This window comes from Macaca fascicularis, chromosome 6 (assembly GCF_037993035.2).
Source record: "Macaca fascicularis isolate 582-1 chromosome 6, T2T-MFA8v1.1".
Lineage (NCBI taxonomy): Eukaryota > Metazoa > Chordata > Mammalia > Primates > Cercopithecidae > Macaca > Macaca fascicularis.
In genome coordinates, this window is record NC_088380.1 from 153,399,725 (window position 1) to 153,424,396 (window position 24,672).

At 40.7% G+C, this 24,672-nt stretch overlaps 1 protein-coding gene and 1 long non-coding RNA gene across 32 annotated transcripts in view; one reads left to right on the plus strand and one right to left on the minus strand.

Annotated features, from left to right (window-relative positions):
• The window catches only part of LOC141407079 (uncharacterized), a 55,002-nt gene extending 31,541 nt beyond the window's left edge, over window positions 1-23,461 (plus strand). Inside the window, exons 2-4 of the long non-coding RNA XR_012414231.1 lie at window positions 19,402-19,653; window positions 20,125-20,248; window positions 23,356-23,461. This is a non-coding gene — a long non-coding RNA (uncharacterized lncRNA). The remainder of the gene's footprint in view (window positions 1-19,401; window positions 19,654-20,124; window positions 20,249-23,355) is intronic.
• PPP2R2B (protein phosphatase 2 regulatory subunit Bbeta) overlaps window positions 1,933-24,672 on the minus strand; it is a 484,188-nt gene continuing 461,448 nt past the window's right edge. For all 31 annotated transcript variants that reach the window (XM_073994542.1, XM_005558159.3, XM_005558150.4 and 28 more), the window contains 3 exons: window positions 12,636-12,805; window positions 5,389-5,480; window positions 1,933-2,650 (listed from right to left, as the gene is read on the minus strand). In XM_073994542.1, coding sequence (XP_073850643.1) covers window positions 2,371-2,650; window positions 5,389-5,480; window positions 12,636-12,805 — 542 coding nt within the window. In that variant the 3' untranslated portion in view covers window positions 1,933-2,370. The remainder of the gene's footprint in view (window positions 2,651-5,388; window positions 5,481-12,635; window positions 12,806-24,672) is intronic.

Consider the following 24,672-nt stretch of genomic DNA (forward strand, 5'->3'; position numbering starts at 1 on the left):
TTATTCCTGTGTGTGTTCTGGGCGGCCCTGGTGACTCTATCATCTTTGATGCACCTGAAGGCGTAAATATTCTGTCATATCGGTTACTCGGGGGCCCAAAATTTGATACACATGCTCCTGGTGGTTCACAAAATGATTTCAGGTGGTATGTGGGTGCATGTTTGTTATATTGATAATTATGTGATTCATGTTAGGGAAAAAAACCTAGCATATCACAGTTGAAATTTCATGCATATTATTTCTTTGGAAGAGGCTAAGTCTTGCTTTTAAGAAAAGATGACTTAAAAAAAGTTACATGAATAATAGTACAAATGTGGGTTGATTCTTAAGTTTGAGATACAATGATTGGTCCCCACTCCCGACCCGGTACAGACAGAGGAGCTGAGTCTGGAGAAGTGGAGAAAAGGCCATAAAGAAAGTTGGTGGTAAAAGGCCAATAACCCAGTGGCCTTCTGCAGTATCATCATTCTCTATGACTGGCAGAAGTTTCTGACTCTCTCATGTCTCTTCCAAGAACAATGTCCCAGTCAGGCCAGAAACCTTAGGCACTTTACTTGAGATGCCTAAGGAGAGGCTTTCCTTGCAGGACAAACGAGTAATACTGAGAAAGTCTCGTCTTTTTTCCCATGCTCCCTCAATTCTGAGATGTACTTTTTCACATTTTAATGTTCCTGAAATTGGGCTGCATCTTACAAAACTGTTTTTTTACCTAAGGTGACAGTTATTTCCTTGCCAAAAAGCTATTAGTAAATGGATAGTAGCTTAGAATTGAGACAATATGATTCTTTCACTTTTTTTTTCTCCTCCAAAGCAAATTACACTTGAAAGTCAGGACTTCTAATACATCTGTAAACTGAAAGAAAATTTCCCTTTCCATGAAAAACTCTCATCTCAAACCATTTACCCTGCACTGAATGGAAGTGAGGAGAAATGAGTCATCAATGCAGATGTAGCGATATTAACCCAGACCCAGCTTTCTGGACTCCACCCATCTACACTCCTCTCTAAGTTTATAAATCCTTTGCATATATTTAGTGCCTTTCCCAGGGGTATGCCACATATAACCTTCTGGAAATGGCTTTCTAGAAGTTATAAATCTGGATCCTCAACAGGGGTAAAGGATGAACCATCTTCCACAGCTTCAAGTGGACTTCATTCACTTCATGTCACAGCTGCTTGATTTCTCCACAGTTCATTTCTGTAGAAGACAGCCTTCTGGTCTGTTTTTCCAGATGGCGAGCTTGGGGTGAGTTAGAAGTGCCTGACTGGACTTTACAAATCAGCATTTTTATTGGCTATTTTTGTTCTAGGTACAATGGAGGTTGATGGATTGTTACTTTTGGTTACCAAAACCAGGAGGAGGGGAGGGAGCTGCTTAGGAGAAACACCCAAAAAGAACAGACCAGCCTTTCTCAGGGACTCAGGGGTGGTGGCACTGCTTCCAACTGCTTCATTTAGAATACCAGATAATAAGCAACCAGGACTCGGCCTTTAGAAGTCAATGGAATAAATAAGCTGGAAAAGGTTGAAGAGAAAAAAGCCAAGGAACATGTAAGTAGAGGATTATATGGAGCCATTTAAGAGCACAAAAAGCAAGGGTAACAAGGCAGCAGATGGAATTTGGCCTCGCCTGGCCCTGCCAAGCTCACTCTGGGAAGCACTGTGTCGAAAGTGCTCTCTTTCTGTCCCCTGAAGCATTCAAGTTTCCTAGCCAAATTCTCAGGCTGTTTCTATGGAGTTTACAAAAAAAGAGCATAGCAGGGTTGATGTGCCCTTTCCTCGTCATTCTGCATCCTCTTCTCAGCTTCATGCAATAAATCTCTGGCTTAAATGAAATTGTTCAAAGGAAAATGGAAAATAGAAAAAAAAAATGGTGGAGGGGCAGGAGATACTGACTAGTTCTGGTTTTTCACAAAACAAGAAGAATCTGTCTAAGAGTAAACGGTGTTTATTTTTTGTTGTTTTTTTTTCAATCAAATGGAATTGCTTAATTAAAAAAAACTTATTTCTTTTCTCCTTAAATACTACAGACAACCTCATTTTATCGCAGCAGACACCTAGGAACAAAACACTGGACCCACCAGAGAAAACTGGGCAATAAAAGCATCAGAAGTTCAAGTCAACTATGGAAGAATTACTGTTAGCTGGCAGCTTTCAATTCTAAACAGAAGTGTCCCAAACCTATTGGGTTTGACAAAAGTTTCTTAGAACTGGGGAGCTGGGAATGTTGGACTCCTTTTAATTCTATTCCAATCATTTCCTGCATAGGGAAATTAAAGTCAATGCATCAAATGAAGACCCAAAGAAACATTTAAAAACTTGTTTGACTAGTATTCAGTATGTGAGATTATTAAGTAATAACTTGTCCACCTAGTTAACCTTGTCCTGGAATATATATAGGTTATTTGTAGCCGCCACTGCTATAATATTTTCTGAAGGATGCCAAGCTGTATGCAAGATCTTTTTGCTAAAGTCCAGACTGTCGACACTGATCTCGTCTTTTCTCCGCTTGCCCCCCACACACACTTTTCTGGGTTTGAGGATGGCCCGGGGCTTGCTGTTTTCCCTCGAAGCCTCAAGGGTCACATCACGCTTGGTGTTTCTGTCGAACATCCTAAAGAAGTTGTTGTAGGAGCCCGTCATGATGACACTGCAAGATAGAGGGGAAAGGGAGTGACCGAGTGTTATGGAGAAAGGCAATGACGTATCTTCATTGTGTCGTCTTTCTAGAGCAAATGATACCATGTTATGGGCAGCTTATGACACCATAGGTTTTACTAAAAACAAAAACCAAAAAGTGAGAACAGGCTCTGCAGTGTGATTGTTGGCTTTTTTTTTTTTTTTTGAATCACTGAACGCAGTGAGCTTTTTGGCTGGGTTTGGAAATGAGGGATGGTGAGAACTGTCCCTGTAATTTGCTTTTGCTCGGTAGATTCCTTTTGGTTCTTTGGCTCAGTAAAGGTGTCCAGTGGTTTTAATGATCCCAGTCCTACCTACCTCCCATCAGGAATGTGAGACTAGAATGAGGTTTGTTGAAGTAGACACATTTTTGAAAACAATAAGCAGTTGTACGTGTTTAAGGCTTGGCCACTGTCAAGGGGGCTCCTGGACGTCTGACCTCTAAGGCTTTATGGCATCGGTGCGGTTGGGGGAGAGATGCTGGTGGCATCGTGCATGAACCTGGGGCGTATCGTTTCCCTTGCCGAGAACTAGCTCTGAATTCAGCCTTTTTAGAAAACTCATCTACAAAATGGATGTCATCATGGTCTTATCTGGGAAACAAATAAGAAAATTCAAATTTTAAAAGAATCTGGGATGGAGAAATAAAAAGATTTTATATGGTTTTTATTTCCACATTTAATGGACAGATGGGTTCCACATTTTTACAAGAGTTATCCCCTCTTAGGCATAGCTGCAATTGATCAGGAGAGTGGCGAACACCCAATGTCTTCCAGAGGCAAGGTACTCAATATTTAATGGTGACATTGCAGACATGGTAACAAGCTGAGGTGGGGAGAGAAAGATTCCTTGGACCAGGGCATCTGCAAGTACCCCAAGTGCCATCACACAGCAGTTCCCCTGGAGGGGCTGGCTCCCGCTCACTTCTGGGTGGAGCTCTGACTGGCTCCTTAAGATGGGAGAGCAGGAACTCTCATCCGTTTCTCAAATTATTTGGGATGTATAGAGAGGTGAAGGAAAAAGCTGACAAGACTGGGCCACAGCAAGGAGGATGTGTTTTTGGGCATGTTGTCAGCTGTACCAGGTAAATTAAGCAAAGATTAGATTTTGTTACTCTGGCCCATCAAACTGATGCTGTGAACTGTGTCTGTGTCCTTGAGTGGACTGTTATTACCTTGTCAGGCAGGGCACTGAGGGCTTTGCCTCCATGATCTCGTTTCAACTTCTGTTATCCCATAAAAGGGTTTTACAGAGAGGTAAGTAATTTGCTCAGTGTCACATTGCTAGTAGGTAGTAAAGTCCACCCTTAAACCCACATATGGTTGACTCTGGGGCATAAATATTCAGCTGGTTGGCCTCACTGCTTCCTGTGCTTTGACGTTCGCTTCCCTCCCATGACCCAACTCATTTTTAAACAAGTAAGAGATATTATTTTCAAAAAAAAAAAAAAAAAAAAAGACTATCAACCTTATTTGAAAGAGAAATTAAATTTCCCAGTTGTAATGTTATAGAAAGTGTTGATCTTAGGATTCAAACTCTACACTTGTTACTTTTGCTTCTACTACTTACTACTTTATGAGGTTGGGCAGATTAATTTATCTTGCTAAGCCTCAGTTTCCTGAACTGTAAAATGAGAATGATGAAAACAATCTTGTTAGACTGTGGTTGGGATTAAATAAAATGATGTGTATGAATGTGTTTGGTGTATAGTAGGTGCCTAATAAGTGTGGTTTTTGAATCAAGGCTAAGATAGAGGAAAAATCTGAGCAATAATAACAGATATGTAAATAATAATATATGAATAAATCAATACCTATAAATAAAGAATAAAATGAGAGGGCTGGCTTCTTTTCCCTGTGGGGGATTTTGTTCATATGTCACAGTTGCTTTGCTCTCTGTCCTATACCAACTGGTCAGTGTGACTTGGGTCCTTTGCCATGTGGGGACTCCTTCCAAGCCTGCTAAGGAGGGGATTCATTTTGATCAGTGGCAAAGAAAGCCAAGAAACAGGTTGAGTGTGAGAGAGATGGTTTGTATTCACTGAAATCTTGAATGTCTGAATGTCCTGCCATAATAGAATTTCTATGCTTTCAAACACTATAATTGGTGCCACCTTCATCAAGGAACGAAATCAACCCCTGGTAGCTTGCACTTAGTTCTCATGGAAGTCAAAGAATCATTTGTATCTGTCAAACTAAAAATGAACTATTGGGAGGTATTATGAAGCACTGTTCAAATCAAAGGCCTTAAAATAGTAATAAATCACTTTGAGGGAATGTGATAAATGAGGTCGACTAGAATTCAGTTAATGAACCACCAGGACCATTGGCCAGGTCTCCACTAGCAGCTTCAAGGGATAATTTTTGATCTGGAAAGCCCACTTGGCAGTAATCTGAACTGTTCAGGCTGGAATTTGCTGGTGGATAAGTGATCTTCATTTAGGCATGTTGACCTAGTGCTGGAGGTGTCTTGTGTGAAAAAGATAGGACTTTCTTATTACCATTAAAGTGTTATCTGTGCCAGTTCAGAAACAGGATTCAAAGGCCTTACTATATCCTTCTCTTCTTTCCAGGCCTGACATTATGCATTTCAGCCAGGTTTTGGAGCCCAATTTTGACCTCCCTTTGGCTGTACTCTACTTAGGATAAATTGCCCGAGCCTCTTCAAGACAACCTTTGGAAGGTTCTTCAGCTACAGAGCCTTTCTTACCTGTCTGACCCATTCCACACACACTCAAATTTATCAAAAATGCAGTCATTTTCATAGAGGGAACACAGCTTGCTGCGGAGGTAGTCATGAACCTGGAAAGGAAACATATCGAGAAGGTCAGTTCTTATTTTAAACAGTAATTATTTCTGCAAACACCTCCTCTTCTGATGTGAGCTGTTAAATCTTTCATTTGTACATGCTCCTTGAATCAGACGGCCCTGGATCTGAACCTAGGCTTGGCCCTTTCTAGCTGTGGGACATTAGGATGGGTTGATGAGTTTCTCATGTAGCTGATATGGATTAATTAAGCTTGCTTGTATAGACAGTGGCATCCAGTAAGACTAAAGAAGTAGATTCTCATTTTCTAAGCTGATTTGCTCACAGGCATTAGAGGTCACCATTCATCCAGTCTTTTATTCAACAAATATTTACTGAATACCTGCTATGCATTTGAGATGCAGCAGTGAGCCAAATATCCTTGTGGTGCTTTCCACCCAGTGTTACGTGAGAGACTATATAACCAATTAAATAAATAAGACATTTAGATGGTGATAAAATCATAGAACAAAAGTGTATGGAAAAAGAGCCTGGGAGATCTTGTCGGGGGTGTATTATTTTATACAGGGCAAGTAGTCAGGGCTTCACTGGAGGAGGCAGCATTGGAGCAGAAGCCTGCAGGAGATGAATAGGCCACAGTGATGTCTGGGTTTGGGGTGAGGGGAAGGCTCTCCAAGCATAGGAAACAGCAGACACAAAGGCCTAGAGGCAGGAATCCTGGAGGGAGTGTGGTTGGGGAGTGGTGAGTAAGCAGCTGGGGGAGAGGATGATAAGTTTACATAGGTTCTTTATTCTGAGGAAGAAGAGACTTCACAGAAAGGATTGCTGAATCTGCTGTGTTGCAATGGATCCTAAAGGTGCAAAGACAAAGGCAGGGAGACCAGTTATAACCTGAGTGATAGATGTTGGCTTGGACCAGGGCATGAGCAGTGATGGGGACTGGTCAGATTCTCCTTTTGTTTAGAGAAAGAGCAGATAGGACTTGGGTCAACTCTGAGGTGTGGAGAGAAAAACAGGAGTCAAAGATGACTACCTGACCTTTCTCCTGAGCAAGTGGAAGGAAGCGGGTACCATGTTCACTTTTGGGTACAATGGTTTAGAGATGTCTACATGTGGAGCTGTCAAGTAGACTCTGAGGTAAAAGGTGCCGTCCTGGAGTATGTGGAGATTCTTTCCTGGTTTTTCTTAACCATGCTGCTGCTTTCACTGGAAATCAACTGAGAGTGAGCAGGAAGAGAGGAATGGTTGGCAAACAATGTCAGATTTCTGGAAGGCACCAGGGGACACTTGACATTGTTGAACATGTATGTCAAATAAGACTGATCAAGCATAGTTGAATATTTTTCTCCAGCTACACTCAGCAACTCAGATGTAGATGCCAAATAGATGAATAAAGTTCAGAGAGTAGTAGCCTGGGTTCAATGTTTTGAAGGTAATCCTTCCTGAACCCACTAGCACAGAGTGGCAATAATAACGGGCATACCCAAAATGCTGGCTTGTCATTATTAGCCAGGTGCTTTATCTGTCAAAACCTCATTTCATCTCTAAAGCCATCTTATGATGCAGGTCCTTTCATTCTCTTTACTCTAATGGAGCATGAAGCACAGAGATATGACATCATTTGTCCAAGATCACACAGAAAAGAAAGTGACAGAAGGGGAGGGAACTGAGCCCCGGTATCAGGCTCTGGAGTGCACACTCTGAGCTGCACTAGCAACCTGCCTCCAGCTTGCTCTGGTGGGTCCTCAGTCCTTGACAGGAGCTGTGATAACGAACTCAAGTGAGGTTGAGAGAGAAGGAGATAGAACTAGGTGAAAGCAGAGGGAGGCTACCAAGGGTATTGGTGTTTAACTTTAAGTTAAGAGTGATGATTCAATCTCTTTTCTCCTGCAACTGTGGCTCTTTCTCTTCCTTTGACTCCAACAGTTCTGCTGGACGCTGAGCTTCAGGCTCAGTTGTGTGCTTAGTCTTGGGTAAAGGAACGAGGTCAGGCTCATCCTATGTTCCATTAGATGTTTTGGGTATTTGAAAAGCTCTGAGTTATTTGGACAGAGGAAGTTATTTCTAATTCTGCAAATTAATTTTCCCCCACCTTGACTCTCTCACTCCCAAACAGTTCCAGGCCTTGTCAGGGTAACAGCTTCAGTGCTTTGGTGACAAGGGAATACCCCTCTGGCAGTGCTGTTGGCATTGTTAGGTGCATTTGGGGGCTGCAAGGGTGAGGCTGTGTCCTGCCCTAACGGAGGCATCTCTGCTATAAACTACTCACTCACCTTCCCTAGGGAGCACAGCAGTAAAGGTTTATAAACCTGGCAGTGGTAAGATTTTTAAGGTCTAGTTCCATCTGCCCACTTTGTGATAAACCTTTCCTCATCTGTCACCATTCACTTTTGGCATTTTGTCTTATTACTCACCTGCGGTGTTTCTGTAAGTGTCAAAATGTGTGCTTTGGAAGTCACGCCCATTAGCAGGAATGACATTGCTGAGCGCTCTGTAAATAATTCTTGAAAGATAGAAGTTGGGATAGACTCAAGGGAAAATCTAGTCTGAACCATTATTTCTCCTCCACCACACCTAAGGTCTGGGTAGCTCCTACCTGCCTCCAATTGACAACATTGAAAGAAAAAGAATGTCTACTGTGAAGTATGCTGTATGTATGTTTTGTTGCATAGAAAGAAGTCTTCTTAGGCAAACCAGAGGGACCTTTTTCTACCAGAGGAAAGAATAAGGTAAGATGTACACATGAGCAACCTCTAGAGCATGGAGCAAGAGAGACTTTAAAACTCATCCTGTTTAATGTTCTTTCTTCATGTTCCTAATATGACTTTTCTATGATCCTATTAATTTGTGCATGGGATTTTTGACACTAGACTGAGTCTCCCAATACAGTGTTTCTCATTATTTGTGGGAGTCCAGTGTCATACAGTTAGTGGACTGCTATGAGGCAAACAAAGAGCCAACTCTGTCGGTCCATTCTTGTATTTCAAGTGTTGACAAACTTTTTCTCCAAAGGGCTGGATAGTAAATAGTTTAAGCTCTGTGAGCCGTATGGTCTCTGTGACAGCTACTCAACCCTGCCATTGCACATGGAAGCAGCCGTAGAACATATGTAAGTGACTGTACATGGCTGTGTCTTAATAAAATTTACCTGCAAAGACAAATAGGGGGCTGGTTAGGAACACAAGTTGCAGTCTGCCAGCCCTTGTTCTATGGGAAAACTTGAAAATAGCTAATCACACTTAAGTCTGCAGCCTTTTATTCATGGAAACATGATTGAGATCTGTGAATGCATGTATGAAAACGTATAATAGTAGCATTACCTGTCTCCTTGCTCAGGGCAGGCATTATTGACTGATCACTAAATTCTTTCCCACTGGACCTCACAACCTATCATGGTGTTCTGGAGGCTCACTGAATCAGAGCTTGTTTACCATCTTTAAATTACTTCATGTAAAAGTTAGATGGCTGTGCTCTAAAACTAGCTTTGTCCTAAATCTCCTCTTCCTAGTTAAGGCTCCCCAGCAGCCACACTCAGGCCCTAGTTCCCACTGCTCTTTCTTTTGCATTAAGGATGCGAATACTATCAGGTTTGTCTTATGCAGCTGGAAGAGGACACTGTGGTGACTCTAGTCCTGGGCTAAAGATGAAGGCTGCAAATGAAAGCTTGGGGGTAAGTGATGTGGAGCCAAGCCCTGAAGTCAAGGTAGGATTCAGGAGACAGGAACACTAAATAATAGGGAATATGATGGACCACAGGGGAAACAAAGCTATCTCCACTACATATATGGCTGTGAATTCTGGCTCCCAAACCTTTCTCTAGCACCTGCTGGAACAGAGTCATCAAAGTCTTCAACCTCCTCTCTGAACCTTTCCTTCTTCTTCCTCTGACTGGAATTTGGATCTCCTCTGAAGACACTCAAGTGGTAGCTAGAGTTTTGCTCTCACTCCACATGCCAATGTTGGGTAGGTAGGCTCCTTGTTGCTCCAGCCAACTATTCCTATTTAAAGTCCTCAACTCCTTTGAAGTCATGCCATCAAACTAAGCTTCCTGCTACCTGTCCTTCTTTTAGCCATCAAAAGTTCTGAGTCCCTAATCCTTATTCCTTGAAGCAAGTTTGCATCTCTGTCTCTCTTCCATTACTATTCCTGTCACTATTTTTAGTTATTCGAGCACTCTAGTCTCTCTCTTACTCAGTCTCATCATATTCAATGTGTTTTGTCCTTTGCTTCCTTGGTCATATTATGAACCTTGTCATTGCTATCCCTGTACCTGTCATTGCTATCCCTGCTGCTGCTGTTAACTCCTGTCTTTTTAGTTCACTCCTTCTAGTATCTTGATTCAATCAATCCTTAAAATTCATTATTTCCCCTTTGCCCACCTTCGACTCAGCAGTACATCATTACAATCATTCCTTTAGCATATATATTCAACAAACTTGCCTTTCTTGCTCTCTCTTTCCATTGTACTCATTTGGCACAACTCTATCACTGGTTAAATCTTACTTTCTACCCTTTCTTTACCTGTATCAAGCAGGTGAATGTGGCTGAGAAGAAACATAATCATACAGGTTAATCTCCCTTTAAATCAATTATGTAAATTTCAAGTGGATCCCTGAGCAACCCTACCACCCTACAACATTTCTCTTTCTTAGATGAGTACTTTACCCCTTTTCTTTCTTCCCATTCAGCTAATGACCTTACTACTTATTTTACTAAAGAAAACACCTACATGTTCTCATCACAAAATTCACAAACCTACTTCATCTATATATGAAAACTGCTGTCATTCCTTTGACAGATGAATTATCTATGCACCTTACCGTCTACAGCCAATTCTGCAATGGACTGCATCCCCCACTGGCTTGCCTCAAGGGCTTTGTTCTTTCAGTGGTCTCTCTCTCTAATGGTCTCTCTCTCTAGTGGCTTATTCCTATCAGCAGAAAACATGCTGTAATAACTTCATTCAGCCAGAATCCCTTTTCAGCTACACTTCCATTTCTCTGTTCTCCTTCAGAGTAAACTTACTGAAACAGTTGTCTGTCCTCATTATGTTATCATCTTCAGTTTCTTAAACTCACTCCAATTGGACATTTATTCACACTGCTCTACTACTGTTCCTCTGTCATTCAGGTTACTGGTAATCTCCACTTACTAAATCCAAGTTCGTAGTCTTCTGTACTTGATTCAGCAAAGCATTTGGCAGTCGATGACTTCCTTTTCCTTAAGACATTTTCTCCACTTGGCTTCCTAGTCACTCCTCTCATCTCACTGGCTAGTTTCCCCAAATCTCTCTTGCCAAATCCTCTTCCTATTCTCAACTAGGTCTTATTTTCCGACCTCTTCTTTAATTATACTAATTGCCTAGAAGATCTCATTCAGTCCTATGGCTTTAAATACCCTCTATATACTTGTGAGTGTCAGGTTTATATCTTGAAGCTAAATATATCCAGACTCACATTGAGCTGTCTACTTGCTGTGTCTGTTTGGATGTTAAACTGGTTTAACAGAGCCAAAACCAAACTCTCGATTTTCTCATCTAAATAAATTGGCAACTCTACTTTTCTAATTGTTCAGGACAAAAATTTTGGAGTAATCCTTGGTGCTTCTTTCTTTTCCTGTTACATCCCACATCAAATTCGTCCTCAAACCCTATTGCTTTTACCTTGGAAATATATGAAGAATCTGGCTATCTTCATTGCTAATACACTCATCTAAGCTACTATTTCCCCTTGCCAGAATGTTATAACTATTCTCCTGTCTCTTCCAATGTCCCTCCCACAGTTTCTTCTCCCCAGCGCAACCAGAATATTAATTTAAAAATGTCAATGATGAAAATGATCTGGAATTAGATAGTGGTGGTTTCATTAAATTGTGTGCTTTGAAAGGCCGATTATTATGATATGTACATGATATCTCAAGGAAAAAATGTAAGTCAAATCCTTCTGTATAGAATCCCCCCACTTCTTTTTATCTAACCCCAAATAGCTTAAAATAGGGTTAGTTTATCCCCACCCCACTTGATCTTTGCTTTCATTATACTCTTGCCTGGATTTTGCTTCTTTAAGTCCTCTCTACTTCAAAGTCTGGTCTTCCTCTTTCAACAACACCACCCTAAAAAATGCCTTTCCCTTTGTTTCCTTGCATTTACACCATCTACCTAACACTTAAGTTCAAAACTTCCAGTCTTTTTGATTCCTCTCCCTGTACATTTGATCAGTAAGCAAACCTCACTGACTCTTTATCTTACCCATCCTTCCATCTGCACTCTACCATTACCAGACCAAATTGCCATCATCTCCTCTTATCTAAATTGTCTGTTTGGCAAACTGCAAAGTGAAACACACTGTAAAAACTAAAACTCACAATGTCATTTCCTGGTGTAAAACTTTAATGGTCCTCCATTGTACCCAGTCCACAGGCAAAACAGCCTACTGTACATTACCAGGGCCTAGTGATTGGCCCCTTACCTCTATCTCCAGGCTCATCTTTCTGCCTTTGTGATTCATATTCAAGGTATAAGCACCCTGAACACACCTCATTTCTCTTGACACCAGGCCTTTGAACATACTATGTTTTTAATTATTATGCTTTAAGTTCTGAGATACATGTGCAGAACATGCAGGTTTGTTATACGTGTGCCATGGTGGTTTGCTGCACCCATCAACCCGTCATCTACATTAGGTATTTCTCCTAATGCTATCCCTCCCCTAGCTCCCCACCCCCTGACAGGCCCCGGTGTATGATGTTCCCCTCTCTGCGTCCATGTGAACACATTATTTTAAGAGTATGCATTTCCTGACTAGTTCATGGCAGTTAAGACTCAGTTTAAGGGTCACTTCTTTGGGAAAATCTTTCTCACCTGGCTGGACCATCTCTTGCAGAGATGCACACTCAATTCCTTGCTCATCATCTGCCTTTTCCGTCAGATGGTAAGCTGCATGAGAGCAGGACCATTTGTTTACCTCTATAGTATCCATTCCACATGAAGTGCTCAGTCCATATCAATTACATTGAATTCTAGCCTCTCCACATGCACCTTTATCTTAACTATAGCCTGTACCATTTTACTGAATGTATCACCATGCACTGCCTTCCATTTTTCTGCATTGTAAACCTTTGGAAGCAGGGGTTGGCTTAAAAGCTCATGAAGGCAATGTTCCATATACCTATGGGTGCCTGGGGTTCTATACCTGGTAAGTCTCGATGGGGCGGTTTTCCATGTTGAGATCCCAGACTTTAACGGTCAAATAGTCCCTGGTCATGATATACCTCCCACTGTGGCTGAACTTCACATCCGAAATTGAAGAGATAATTTCAGAGAAAAATGATCTGTTGCTTGGATCTTCCGGCTCTTCAAAAACTGCAGAACAAAAGCAAAACAAGACAAATTTAGCAATCCTTATCAACTGACTCTAACATGTTTGGACTGGCTAGGAAGCTAACAGTGTAACTGAGAGTCTTCCTTAAGTAGGGCTGGTGTCTGCAGAATGTAAGTTGCTAATAGAGAACTGTCATCTCTCTGGTAGCGGAAAAAGCTGTCATTAGTTTCTGGATTTTAATTCTCATGGAAGGACTGGCATGGGACCTGTCCCGTTCATAGATCTGGCACTGACAGATCTATGCATCTAACTCTTTTTCTGTTTCCCTTGGTATCTGGGTGTCACTGCATAAAACCTGGAGTCATCTTAGATACTTAAAAAAATTTTTTTTTACAGCTTTTAGTGAGATAAAATCCACATACCACAAACTGTAAAGTGTAGAGTTCAGTGGTTTTCAGTATAATCACAAAATCATCGCTATAATCTAAATTTAGACTATGTTCTTTACCTTCCCGCAAAAACTCCATATGCATTAGCAGTTACTTTCCATTGCCTGCTCCTACAGTCCTAGGTAAACACCAATCTGCTTTCTGATTCTCATTCTGGAAATTTCACACAAATGGATTCATAGAATATATGGTCATTTGGGACTGACTGGCTCATTTTACTTGGCATAAAATTTTTAAGGTTCATCCATGTCGTAGCATGTATCAGTTCTTTGTTCTTCCTATGGCCGAATAGTATTCCATTGTATGAATATACCACATTTTGTTTATCCATTTATCAGTTGATGAGCATTTGAGTTGTTTCCACTTTTTAGCTGCTAGGAATAACAGTGCTATGATTATTCATATACAAGTTTTTGTCTGGCCTTATGTTTTCATCTCTCTGGTTGGCTCATGGTGTTTAACGGTTGGACTTTGGCCAGGTGTGGTAGCTCATGCCTGTATTCAGCACTTTGGGAGGCCTAGGCAGGAAGATCACTTAAACCCAAGATTTCAAGACCAGCCTGGAAAATATAGGAAGACCCCATTGCTATAAACAGTGAGCCAGGCATGGTGGGGCATGCCTGTGGTCCCAGCTACTTGGGTGGATGAGGCAAGAAGGATTGCTTGAACCAAGGAAGCTGCAGTGAGCTACTATTGGGCCACTGCACTCTAGCCTGGGTAACAGATCGAGATCCTGTCTTCACAAAAGAAAGAAAGAAAAAAGGTGGTGCTTTCTTGCTGGACTGCCTTGGGTCTAAGGTCAGCCTGTCATTTACTTGTTGTGTGACCTTAGGCAAGATACTTCTCTGTGCCTTAGGTCTCCTTGTATGTAAACTGTAGCTATGATGTCTTTTTAAAATTAACAATATTTCCAAATTTGTATAAATTTAATGGGTACAAATGTGGTTTCATTACATGGATATATTGCATAGTGGTGAAGTCTTGGCTTCTAGTGTAACCATTCGCCAAATAGTGTACATTGAACCCACAATGTCTTCTGTGTGAATTGTCTATTTGCTCTGATATCCAGCCTCTTATTATCTCTCTCAATAGCTTCAGCTAATTTCCACTTACAGGAAGAAGGCATGGCTTCTCAGTATGTTATCAGAGCCCATCATAAACTGTCTCTAATTCTTCTTTCTACCTCGATTTTAAGTTGGATGTATAGAGTATATCTCCATGTTTCCCACTTCTATTCATTGCCTGATTCCTTCTTCATGGATCCAGATACTCTTTGATTCATATACCTCATCTGCTACATATTATTTCACCCCAAATGATCTTTTCTTTTCTCTGAAGCCCTATCATACTTGGTCTGCCCATTTATTTAGTATTTGCTCAGGTACTCTCTTACAATGAAACTATCATTTTTCACATTATTATTTTAACAATTCATGAGTTTGTTTTATCTCTTCAACTAGGACATAAGCTTCTTGAGAACAGGATTTTGGTCTTATCTTCATACTCAGAGTCTTGCTCACAAATGTTCAATGAATATTTGTTGCTTCACTGGAGCCAAAGCCAGATAAATTAACAGATTCTTTGCCTTCTGGGTGCTTAGCATTTATAGTATTAAGTTGAAACATATGCAGTTGCTGACATTCAATTATTTTTGACCTACAAAGATGGCAATTGTGTATGGTTAAACCCAACAAGGGTTTATATCACAATTTCAGGCTGAAACAAACACTGGCCTGCAGGTTGCTGAGTTAACTCATCCTCCAAGACTACTTCTTTCCTGCCTGGTCAATGCACTGACATAGTCAGTAATGAATTCTGTATAAAGAGCCCAAGTATATAATAAGTTACATTTCAAACCTTGCTGAATTAAACTGTGAACTAAGCCAAAATGTTAATTTTCACAGGACGATTGAAGAGAATAGCAACAAAAACCCTGATCAATCGAATTGAAATTGCAAATTAAGAAAAGAATCATTGAAACAGAAAAACATGGCTCATTACAGCCTCTGACCCAATGTCTTAGTCTGTGCCCTCATCTTTTGGGCTTCAGCTGAGTATTAGTGAAGGCCCCAGGATTCTGATTGGTATCTTCATAGTTGAGAACTAGATGGGAAGAAAATTTTCACATTAGTTTCAACTAACAGCCATCTCAGTACTGGGGGCTTGGAAATTCCAAGTAAAACACCTGACCCAGAGGCAGTAAAGTGGATGAGCATAGCAAATTGTGCTCTGGAATCATCAATTCCTGCCTCTGTCAGTTACTAGCTGTGATCATTTTATTTAGTACTCCAGCTTTAGTTTTCCCAGCTGCAAAATGAGGAGCCACATTGCTTGGCATATAAGCTTGGTACATAGTACGTCCTCAGTACATGCCATCACTATTTTCATTTTCAGCATGCACTGCTTCTGTGCTGGCCAGTCATATCTTATTCATGAAGACTCTTGAGAGTTTGGGACCGAGGAGTACAGAACTTGTGGACTATTTAAAAGACATAAAGAATGTTTACATTTTCTCTTCTTTAAACTTAAATCTATTTTAAAATGTTAAAATCGACAACAAAATTGTATATATTTATGGTGCCTTTTAATGTTATACATAGGAATCTGTTTCCCAAATACTTGGCATGTTGGGAGGCCAGTGTAGCAACGCTGTAAAGCCTCAAAATGACACCTTCACAAGATGGATGTGAAATGAAAGATGACAATTCTTCAATCAACCCACCACTATTTATTTGTGGAGTGCTGGCTTTAGGTAGCACACAGAGGGCAAGGTACAGATAATATACTGGCATAGCACTTTGCAGTTCATGACACATCTATGTATATTCAAGTTTTAATAGCAACTCCAGGAATTATTTTCATTCCATGGGTAATAGCATTTAATAGTATTAATAATTACTGTTGATGGGAAGCTTATAATACTGCAGACCCTGTGCTTTACATGTTTTACTTCATTTAGTTGTTAAAACAGCCTATAAAGTAGGAATTATGATTCCTCATTTTATATATGTGGATAACTAAGGCACAGAGAGGTTTTGTAACTAGTCCAGGGACACACAGAGGTAGAGCTGCATTTTGAACTCAGATCTGTCTGACTTCAAAATCTTTGTTCTTAATCATGATGCCATGTACGAGACCTTGCTGAGCATTCATTTATAAGTTAAGTGTCTTGTATGCACAGGCACACATACATGCACAATACAGTATATTAGCTAGAGTCCACAAATAAAATACTTTTTATGTGTGGGATGGATATGTGCCAGGCCCTGTACCAAATGCTAAAGACACAATAATGAACAAGACAGATCCAGCACTACTCTCAGTGAGCTCACAGGATAGAGGAGGGGATACATGTTTAGCAATCACACAAATGTGGTTACAGTTGTGAATAAGTGAGATTTTACTGTGTTCTCAGAGGGAAATCATGGTGCTATGGAACTGACTAATGGAAGGTAAATGGAACACCAGTGTGCATTCCATAAAATTTACTTCTCGTGCTCCCTCCAATATCAGACATTTGTTGACCATGTAGTACAACAGTATCTGGTGCCTGAGTGATAGAACTCGAGACAAATCAACACTAGCATTTCTCCCGGAGACCCTTGGCTTGGCATGGCACTAGAGAATCTGCTGACCTGCAAGGTTTCCAATTAGCTATCAGAAAATAGAGACATTGAGAGGAGAGGGAAGAGAACTAAGGGGGAGACAAGAAGAGCTTTGCTCCCTTTGTGAGGAAACAGTCTTGGTGAGAATCCTGATAGCCCAGTCCTAGCCACTGGGGGTATGTCAGGTTCACCAACAGAAGCGTATGTCTTGGAGACCCCAATAGTAACAGTAACAACAATAATGACATTTGCTACCACTTCTTGGTCCTCAAGCTTTGTATACATTATTGCATTTAATGCTCGCACTTCTAAGGAAGGTACTATCCTCTTCTCATTTGTAGATAAGGAGACAGACCAGGAGGAAAGGTTCAGTAAGTCACCCAGGATCATGCGGCTAGGCAGTGGCAGAGATGGGCTCTTGACTCTGCCCATCTGTCACACCACCTCCACAACTGGGCCTTGCCTTGCTTTGTCAATATTGTTTCCCTGTTCAAACAAGTCAAACTAGGATTCCTCACATTCTAGATATACCTTGTATATTCCTACTTTTGTGCCTCTGCTGCTCCTCACCTCTTCCTGTGCCCATCCAGGTACACTGGAAAGAACATCAGACTCAGGGATGCTGGGCTGGAATCCAGGCTGGGCACAAGTCCAGGCTGGCTTTTGATAATACCTATTATCTATTGAGCTTTTGTGCTGTGTGCTCTACATGTATTAACTCATTCACTATTCATAGGTATTAGTACTTTCTCTTTTCCACAAATTAGCCTAATCAGTCAACTCAGGCACAACTCACAGCTAATAGGAACAGAGCCAGAATTTGAACTCAGTATACTTCCAGCTTATGTTCTTAACCTCTGTCCTACTCTCTCATCTGCGTGGCTTTCAGCACTGTCAGCTCTCTGGGCGTTTCCTTCTCCGTAATAGGAAGGAGTTAGGGTTGCCTACTAGGTTCCTCCCAGCTCTTAGATTCTAAAATCTATGAAATTTCACTGGCTTTTCAATTTCCCTTTCCTAATCCCCACTACTCTAGGTAGCCTTTCCAAAGTGACTTCAGCAAAATGTTCAAGCTGTGATATGTCAGGCATTCCAGATTCCAAGGTCAAATAAGCTTGGGAAACCTTGACAATTTTGGGAGTTGACAATGCAATTACCCTGTTGTTGGGGCATTATAGAATGTTCAGCAACTTGTCTGGCCTCTACTCACTAGATATGCCCTGCTGACTCCATCTGCCCACATGTGGCAACCAAAAATGTCTCTAGATATTGCCAAATGTCCCCCGGGGGCGTGACTATACCTGGTTGAGAATCACTGCTTTAATCCTACTTCAGAGTATTATTTGATCATACCTTTCTCCCCACTCCATTTTATTTTTATTTGGCAAATCATTTGCAGCTCAGTGTTTAGTACAGGCTTCCTCAGAATACACTTTGGGTTATATTGCTATAGTCAAAAGCAACTGAATACTGCCTTTAAAATTCCATAGGCTATCTTATGTGCCTTGTGCAGATGTGTTTTCTGTTATAACGTGTACAGATATGAATACATCTCCATGGAGCTATAAGTATCTTGTGTGAGCCCTGAAAGGGCTCAGATGACTGGATAAATAAATAAGGTTCTAGGGAAAATCTTGAATTCAATAATTCATGAATTCAAAAATAAGAGAAGGAGTTAAGAAGAAAACTGCCAACTTTAGAGAAAGCTAAAGTGAAACAGCATTCATTACAACTGGAGCAAGGGCAGAAAGGAGGCATGCAGAGAGCTGGTTGTGGACTCTGGGGATAGGAGAAGAGAGAGATTAGGTAACCATAGGTGCAGGCTGTTCCTGGGCATGGCTCCTTTCTCTTGACCTTACACTGGACCTTGATTAATTGCACAGGAACTCATGCCCATGTAGAGGGGTTAGGAGGGGTCCAAGGCCACTAACAACTGATCCTGAAGGCCAGGACATCTAAGACATGCTGGCTCTGTCTTAGATGGTGTGGTGACTAACAGTACACGTGGTTCCAAACTCAGTGGCCTGGGTTGAAACCCCAGCTTTGCTGCTTATAAATTATGGAGCTTTGAACAAGCAGCTGGACTCCTTCCAAGCTTCATTTAATGGAGATAATAGTAGTACCTATATTCTAGGGCGGTTGTAAGGATGGATGAGATCTTGCTTGTGAAGTACTTAGCAAAGTGTCTGTACCCAAAACAACAGGGACGGCAGCCATAATGCAGAAGTAGGCATTGCTTAAGGCAAGCTTGGTGTGCAATGTGTCCAAAAGCCTAAAGTGTTTTTCTGTTTGAGGCAGATCTTAAGAACCAGTTGTGATACTGATTTCTAAGTCTTCTGTCTGGGCTGTGACACAGACATGTACTAGTTTGTTTCTGAACTATCCCTTGAAAGACACCCTCCTTGGTCCAAGTGTCTCATTTCAATGTCACCCCCACCCTGGCTGTGATGACGCGGGCAGATGAGAGTGAGAGTCCAGGAAACAAGCCAGGGGGACATGAGGGTCCACTCATGATGAAAAAGGAACTGCCTCGGAATCATGCGCGGGGCTTTAAATTGCTCACTTCTGCTGACATTTCTTCTACAGGGAAGCGCAGCTGGCACGTTTTTCCGTTTGGAGACATGGTTGACAATTTCTCCATAATGGGGACACAACTGGCAATTTTCCTACAGAGTGAGGCAGATGGCAATTTTCCTTCAGAGATATGCAGGCAACAGTTTTGCCCCTGGAGAGAAAAGCCTCGCCGATTGAGATGCAGCCAGTAATTTTTACTATACAGAAGACACATCCAATAATTTTGCCCAATGAGAGAAACGGCCAACAATTTTCCCACAGAGGGTAAGAACTCGCTCGGACTGACAATGCTGGCCTTTATCCAGCTGAGGACAGTGAGAGAAGAGGTTTAAGATTTAATTAGTGGCTACTGTGCTACCAGGGGCCTAATGACATAGTCTCCAGACACGGATTGGAGACTGCAAATTTAGATCGTATTAAGACTCAGATGAAGGATTCTGAATTGGGAAATAATGAAACCAAGTTGCTTAACCCTTGCAGTTTGCTTTTCATATAGTCCTCCATTAATTCAACAAACAATTGTTTGACAGTGACACTTTAACAAGACAAGGCATACAATGCACAGTGTGATGAAGCATGAGAAGTTAATCTAGAAGAAATTATATTGGCCCCTAAGTTTTACATAACTTTTCAAAATAATTCTGCATCTACTATACTTCTTTTACAACATGTCTTTTAACAAACTAATCATTCAAAGTTAAGAAATAATGAATCAAAACCTTTTTTTTTTCCCAGACAAGAAAAACTGACCAAAAATTCACAGTGGGGAGAAGTGAGGAACAAATGGGCTGGTGTGACAAGAAAAGACTTAATAAGAAGCTGAGCCTTAAATGATCAATAAGCACTGGATAGATAAGAGGTTAGTACATATTTTAGGCTTTGAGGGCCATTTGGTCTCCATTGCAACTGTTTAACTCTGCCTTTGTAGTGTGAAAGCAGCATAGACAATATGTAAACAGATAAGCATATATCCCGCACGAAGGCTTTGCATATGGACACTGAAATTTCAATTTTGTATAATTTTTATGTGCCATAAAATACTATTCCTTTTTGATTTCTTCAACTATTTGAAAATGTAAAAATATTATTCTTTGCTAGAGTTGTAAAAAAGAAAAGTTTTGAGCCAGACTTGGCTGTATGCCATAGTTTGCTGAGCCCTGATAATGGTGTTTGAGGGGTAGGAGGGGGCATCCTATCTAGACAGGGGAATCAGCATGAATAAATGCCTGGGGTGATCAATGCATTTTTGTGGGACAATGGGCCCCTAGGACTGATAGCACCATGAGATCACGTAGAAAGGCTGGAAGATGAGATTACTTCTTAAACTGCAAGTTGCTTTCCTAAGTTACGTCTCTCAGGCTGATACATGAGAATGGACTTAGGAGTCAGACATATTGGGGCTAGAACCTGGGCTTCGTCATCTCCAGGTTGGATTGTCTTTGTCAGTTTTCCTTATCTTGTTAAGATACAGCATATCTGTAAAACGTAGACATCAATATCTTATTTGCATGGTTATGAAAATTAAAAGAGATAAAAGCAAATAAGACATGTAGCACAGGCCAGCTGTGGTGGCTCACACCTGTAATCCCAGCACTTTGGGACGCCGAGGCAGGTGGATCACGAAGTCAGGAGCTCGAGACCAACCTGGCCAATATGGTGAAACCCCGTCTCTACTAAAAATACAAAAATTAGCTGGGTGTGGTGGCACGTGCCTGCAGTCCCAGCTACTTGGGAGAAGAATCGCTTGAACCCAGGAGGCGTAGGTTGCAGTGAGCCAAGATCGTGCCACTGCACTCCAGCCTGGGCCACAGAGTGAGAATCCATCTCAAAAACAAAAACAAACAAGACATGTAGCACAGTGCCTGGTACACTGTCAGAAGTCAACAAGCCCATATCAAACATTTAAAGAAGAACTAATGTCAATTCTACTCCAACTGTTTACAAAAAATAGAGGAGGGAATACTTCCAAACTCCTTCTATGAGGCCAGTGTTACCCTGAAACCAAAACCGGACAAAGACACACCAAGAGAACTATAAGCCAATATCCCTGATGAATATTGATACAAAAACCCTCAACAAAATACTAGCAAACCAAATTCATCAATACATTAAAAAGATCATTCATCATGACCAAGTGGAATTTATCCCAGGGATGCAAGACAGTTCAGCATATAAAAATCAATCAATGTGATACGTCATATCAATGGAATGAAGGAGAAAAACCCTCAAAAAACTGGATATAGAAGAAATGTAACTTAAAATAATAAAAGTCATATATGACAGAGCCACAGCTAGTATCACGCTGAATGGGGAAAAACTGAAAGCCTTTCCTTTAAGATTTGGAATACAACAAGAATGCCCACTGTCACCACTGTTGCTCAACGTAGTACTGAAAGTCCTAGATAGAGCAATCAGACAAAAGAAAGAAAGAAAGAAAGAAAGAAAGAAAGAAAGAAAAGGCATCCAAATTGGAAAAGAAGTAGTAAAATTATCCTTGTTTGCCAATGATATGATCTTGTATTTGAAAAAACTTAAAATATGCCACCAAAAAACCATTAGAACTGAAAACAAATTCAATAAAACTGCAGGATACAAAATCAAGATACAAAAATGAGTAGAATTTCTATATGCCAAACAGCAAAGAATCTCAAGAAATTAAACCCATTTACAACAGCTACAAATTAAAAACCCAGGAATTACCCAAAGAAGTAAAATGTCTCTACGATGAAAATTAAAAAACATTGATGAAAGAAATGGAAGGGGACACAAAAAAATGAAACAATATTCCATGTTCATGAATTGGAAGAATCAATACTGTTAAAATGTCCATGCCACCCAAAGCAGTCTACAGATTTAATGGAATCCCTATCAAAATACCAGTGACTTTCTTCACAGAAATAGAAAAAACAATCCTAAAATTTATATGAAACCACAAAAGACCCAGAATAGCCAAGGCTATCTTAAGCAAAAAACAAAACTGGAGGAATCACATTAACTGACTTCAAATTATACTACAGAGTTATAGTAACCAAAACAGCATGGTACTGGCATAAAAATAGACACATACACCAATGGAACACAATTGAGAACCCAGAAACAAATCTATACATCAACAGTGAACTCATTTTCAACAAAGGTGCTAAGAACATACACTGGGGGAAAAGACAATCTCTTCAACAATTGGTGCTAGGAAAACTGGATATCCATATGCAAAAGAATGAAACTAGATCCCTATCACTCAACATATACAAAAGTCAAAACCAAATGGATTGACGACTTAAATCTAAGACCTTAAAGCATGAAACTACTACAAGAAAACTTTGGGGAAAGTCTCCAGGACATTGCACTGGGCAAATATTTCTTGAGTAATACCCCACAAGCACAAGCAACCAAAGCAAAAATGAGCACATGGGATCAAGTTAAAACATTGCTGCACAGCAAAGGAAACAATCAACAAAATGAAAAGAGAACCCATAGGATAAGGAAAAATATTTGCAAACTACCCATCTGACAAGGGATTAATCACCAGAATATAGAAGGAGCTCAAACAATTCTATAGGAAAAAAAAATCTAATCCATTAAAAAAAATGAACAAGTGATCTGAATAGATATTTATCAAAAGAAGACATACACATGGCAGATAGGCATACAAAAAGGTGCTCAACATCATTGATCATTAGAGAACTGCAAATCAAAACTACAATTTGATGTCATCTGACCCTAGTTAAAACGGCTTTCATCTAAAAGGCAATAATGCTGATGAGGATGTGGAGAAAAGGGAACACTTGTACATTGTTGGTGGGAATGAAAATTCGAACAACCACTATGAATAACAGTTTGGAGATTCCTCAAAACACTAAAAATTGAGCTACTATATGATCCAGCAATCCCACTCCTTAGGTATATACCCCAAACGAAGAAAATCAGTATATTGGAGAAGTATTTGCACTCCCATGTTTGTTGCAGCACTGTGCACAATAGCCAAGATTTGGAAGCAACCTAAGTGTCCATCAACAGATGAATGGATAAAGAAAATGTGGTACTTATATACAATGAAGTACTATCCAGCCATAAAAAAGAATGAGATCCTGTCATTTGCAACAACATGGATGGAACTGCAGGTCTTTATGTTAAGTGAAATGAGCCAGGGACAGAAAGACAAACCTCACATATTCTCACTTATTTATGAGAGCTAAAAATCAAAACGATTGAGTTCATGGAGATAGAGAGTAGAAGGATGGTTACCAGAGGTTGGGGGGCAGGGGGAAGTGGGTTAATGGTTAATGGGTACAAAAAAATAGAAAGGATGAATAAGAACTAGTATGTGATAGCACAACAGGGTGATTATAGTCAATATTAATTTAATCGCACATTTAAAAATAAAGGATTATAACCAGATTGTTTGTAACATAAAGAATACATGCTTGAGGTGATGAATATACCGTTTACCCCAATGCGATTATTACTCATTGCATGTGTGAATCAAAATATCTCATATACCTCATAAATATATACACCTCTGTACCCATAAAAAGATGTCAACAAGTTCCAGTGTCACATACCATTCAAACAACAGGTATTGAGTACCCAGTGTGTGTAAAGCACTATGATAGGTGCTAGGGTTACAAGAGTGAGCAAGAGAGATACTGTGCCTGTGCTTCCCCAACAAAGAGTGGGCCTTCTTATCTACCACGGCTGGGGCTTCCTCTCATCTTTCTCTCTTTTTTTTTTTTTTGTTTTGAAGTGGAGTCTCACTCTGTCGCCCACGCTGGAGTGCGGTGGTATGATCTCGGCTCACTGCAACCTCCGCCTCCTGGGTTTAAGCAATTCTGGTGCCTCAGCCTCCCAAGTAGCTGGGATTACAGACGTGAGCCCCCACACCCAGCTAATTTTTGTAGTTTTAGTAGAGATGGAGTTTCAACATGTTGGCCAGGCTGTCTCCAACTCCCAACCTCAGGTGATCCACCTACCTTGGCCTCCCAAAGTGCTGGGATTACAGGAGTGAACCACCGTGCCCAGCCATCTCTTGAAGGAAGAAAAGTTGCTCTATCAATTCCCCTGTAGTAGGCAGAATAATGCCACTACCCCCATCCCCAAATAAGTCTACACCCTAATCCCTAGAACCTGTGGCTATGTTATGTTACATGACAAGAGGGAATTAATGTTGCTAATCAGGTAACCTTAAGACAGAGATACTACGTTAGATTATCTGGGTGGGCTCAGTGTAATGACCAGGGTCCTTATAAGTGAAATAGGAAGGCAACAGGGTCAAAGGCTGAATAA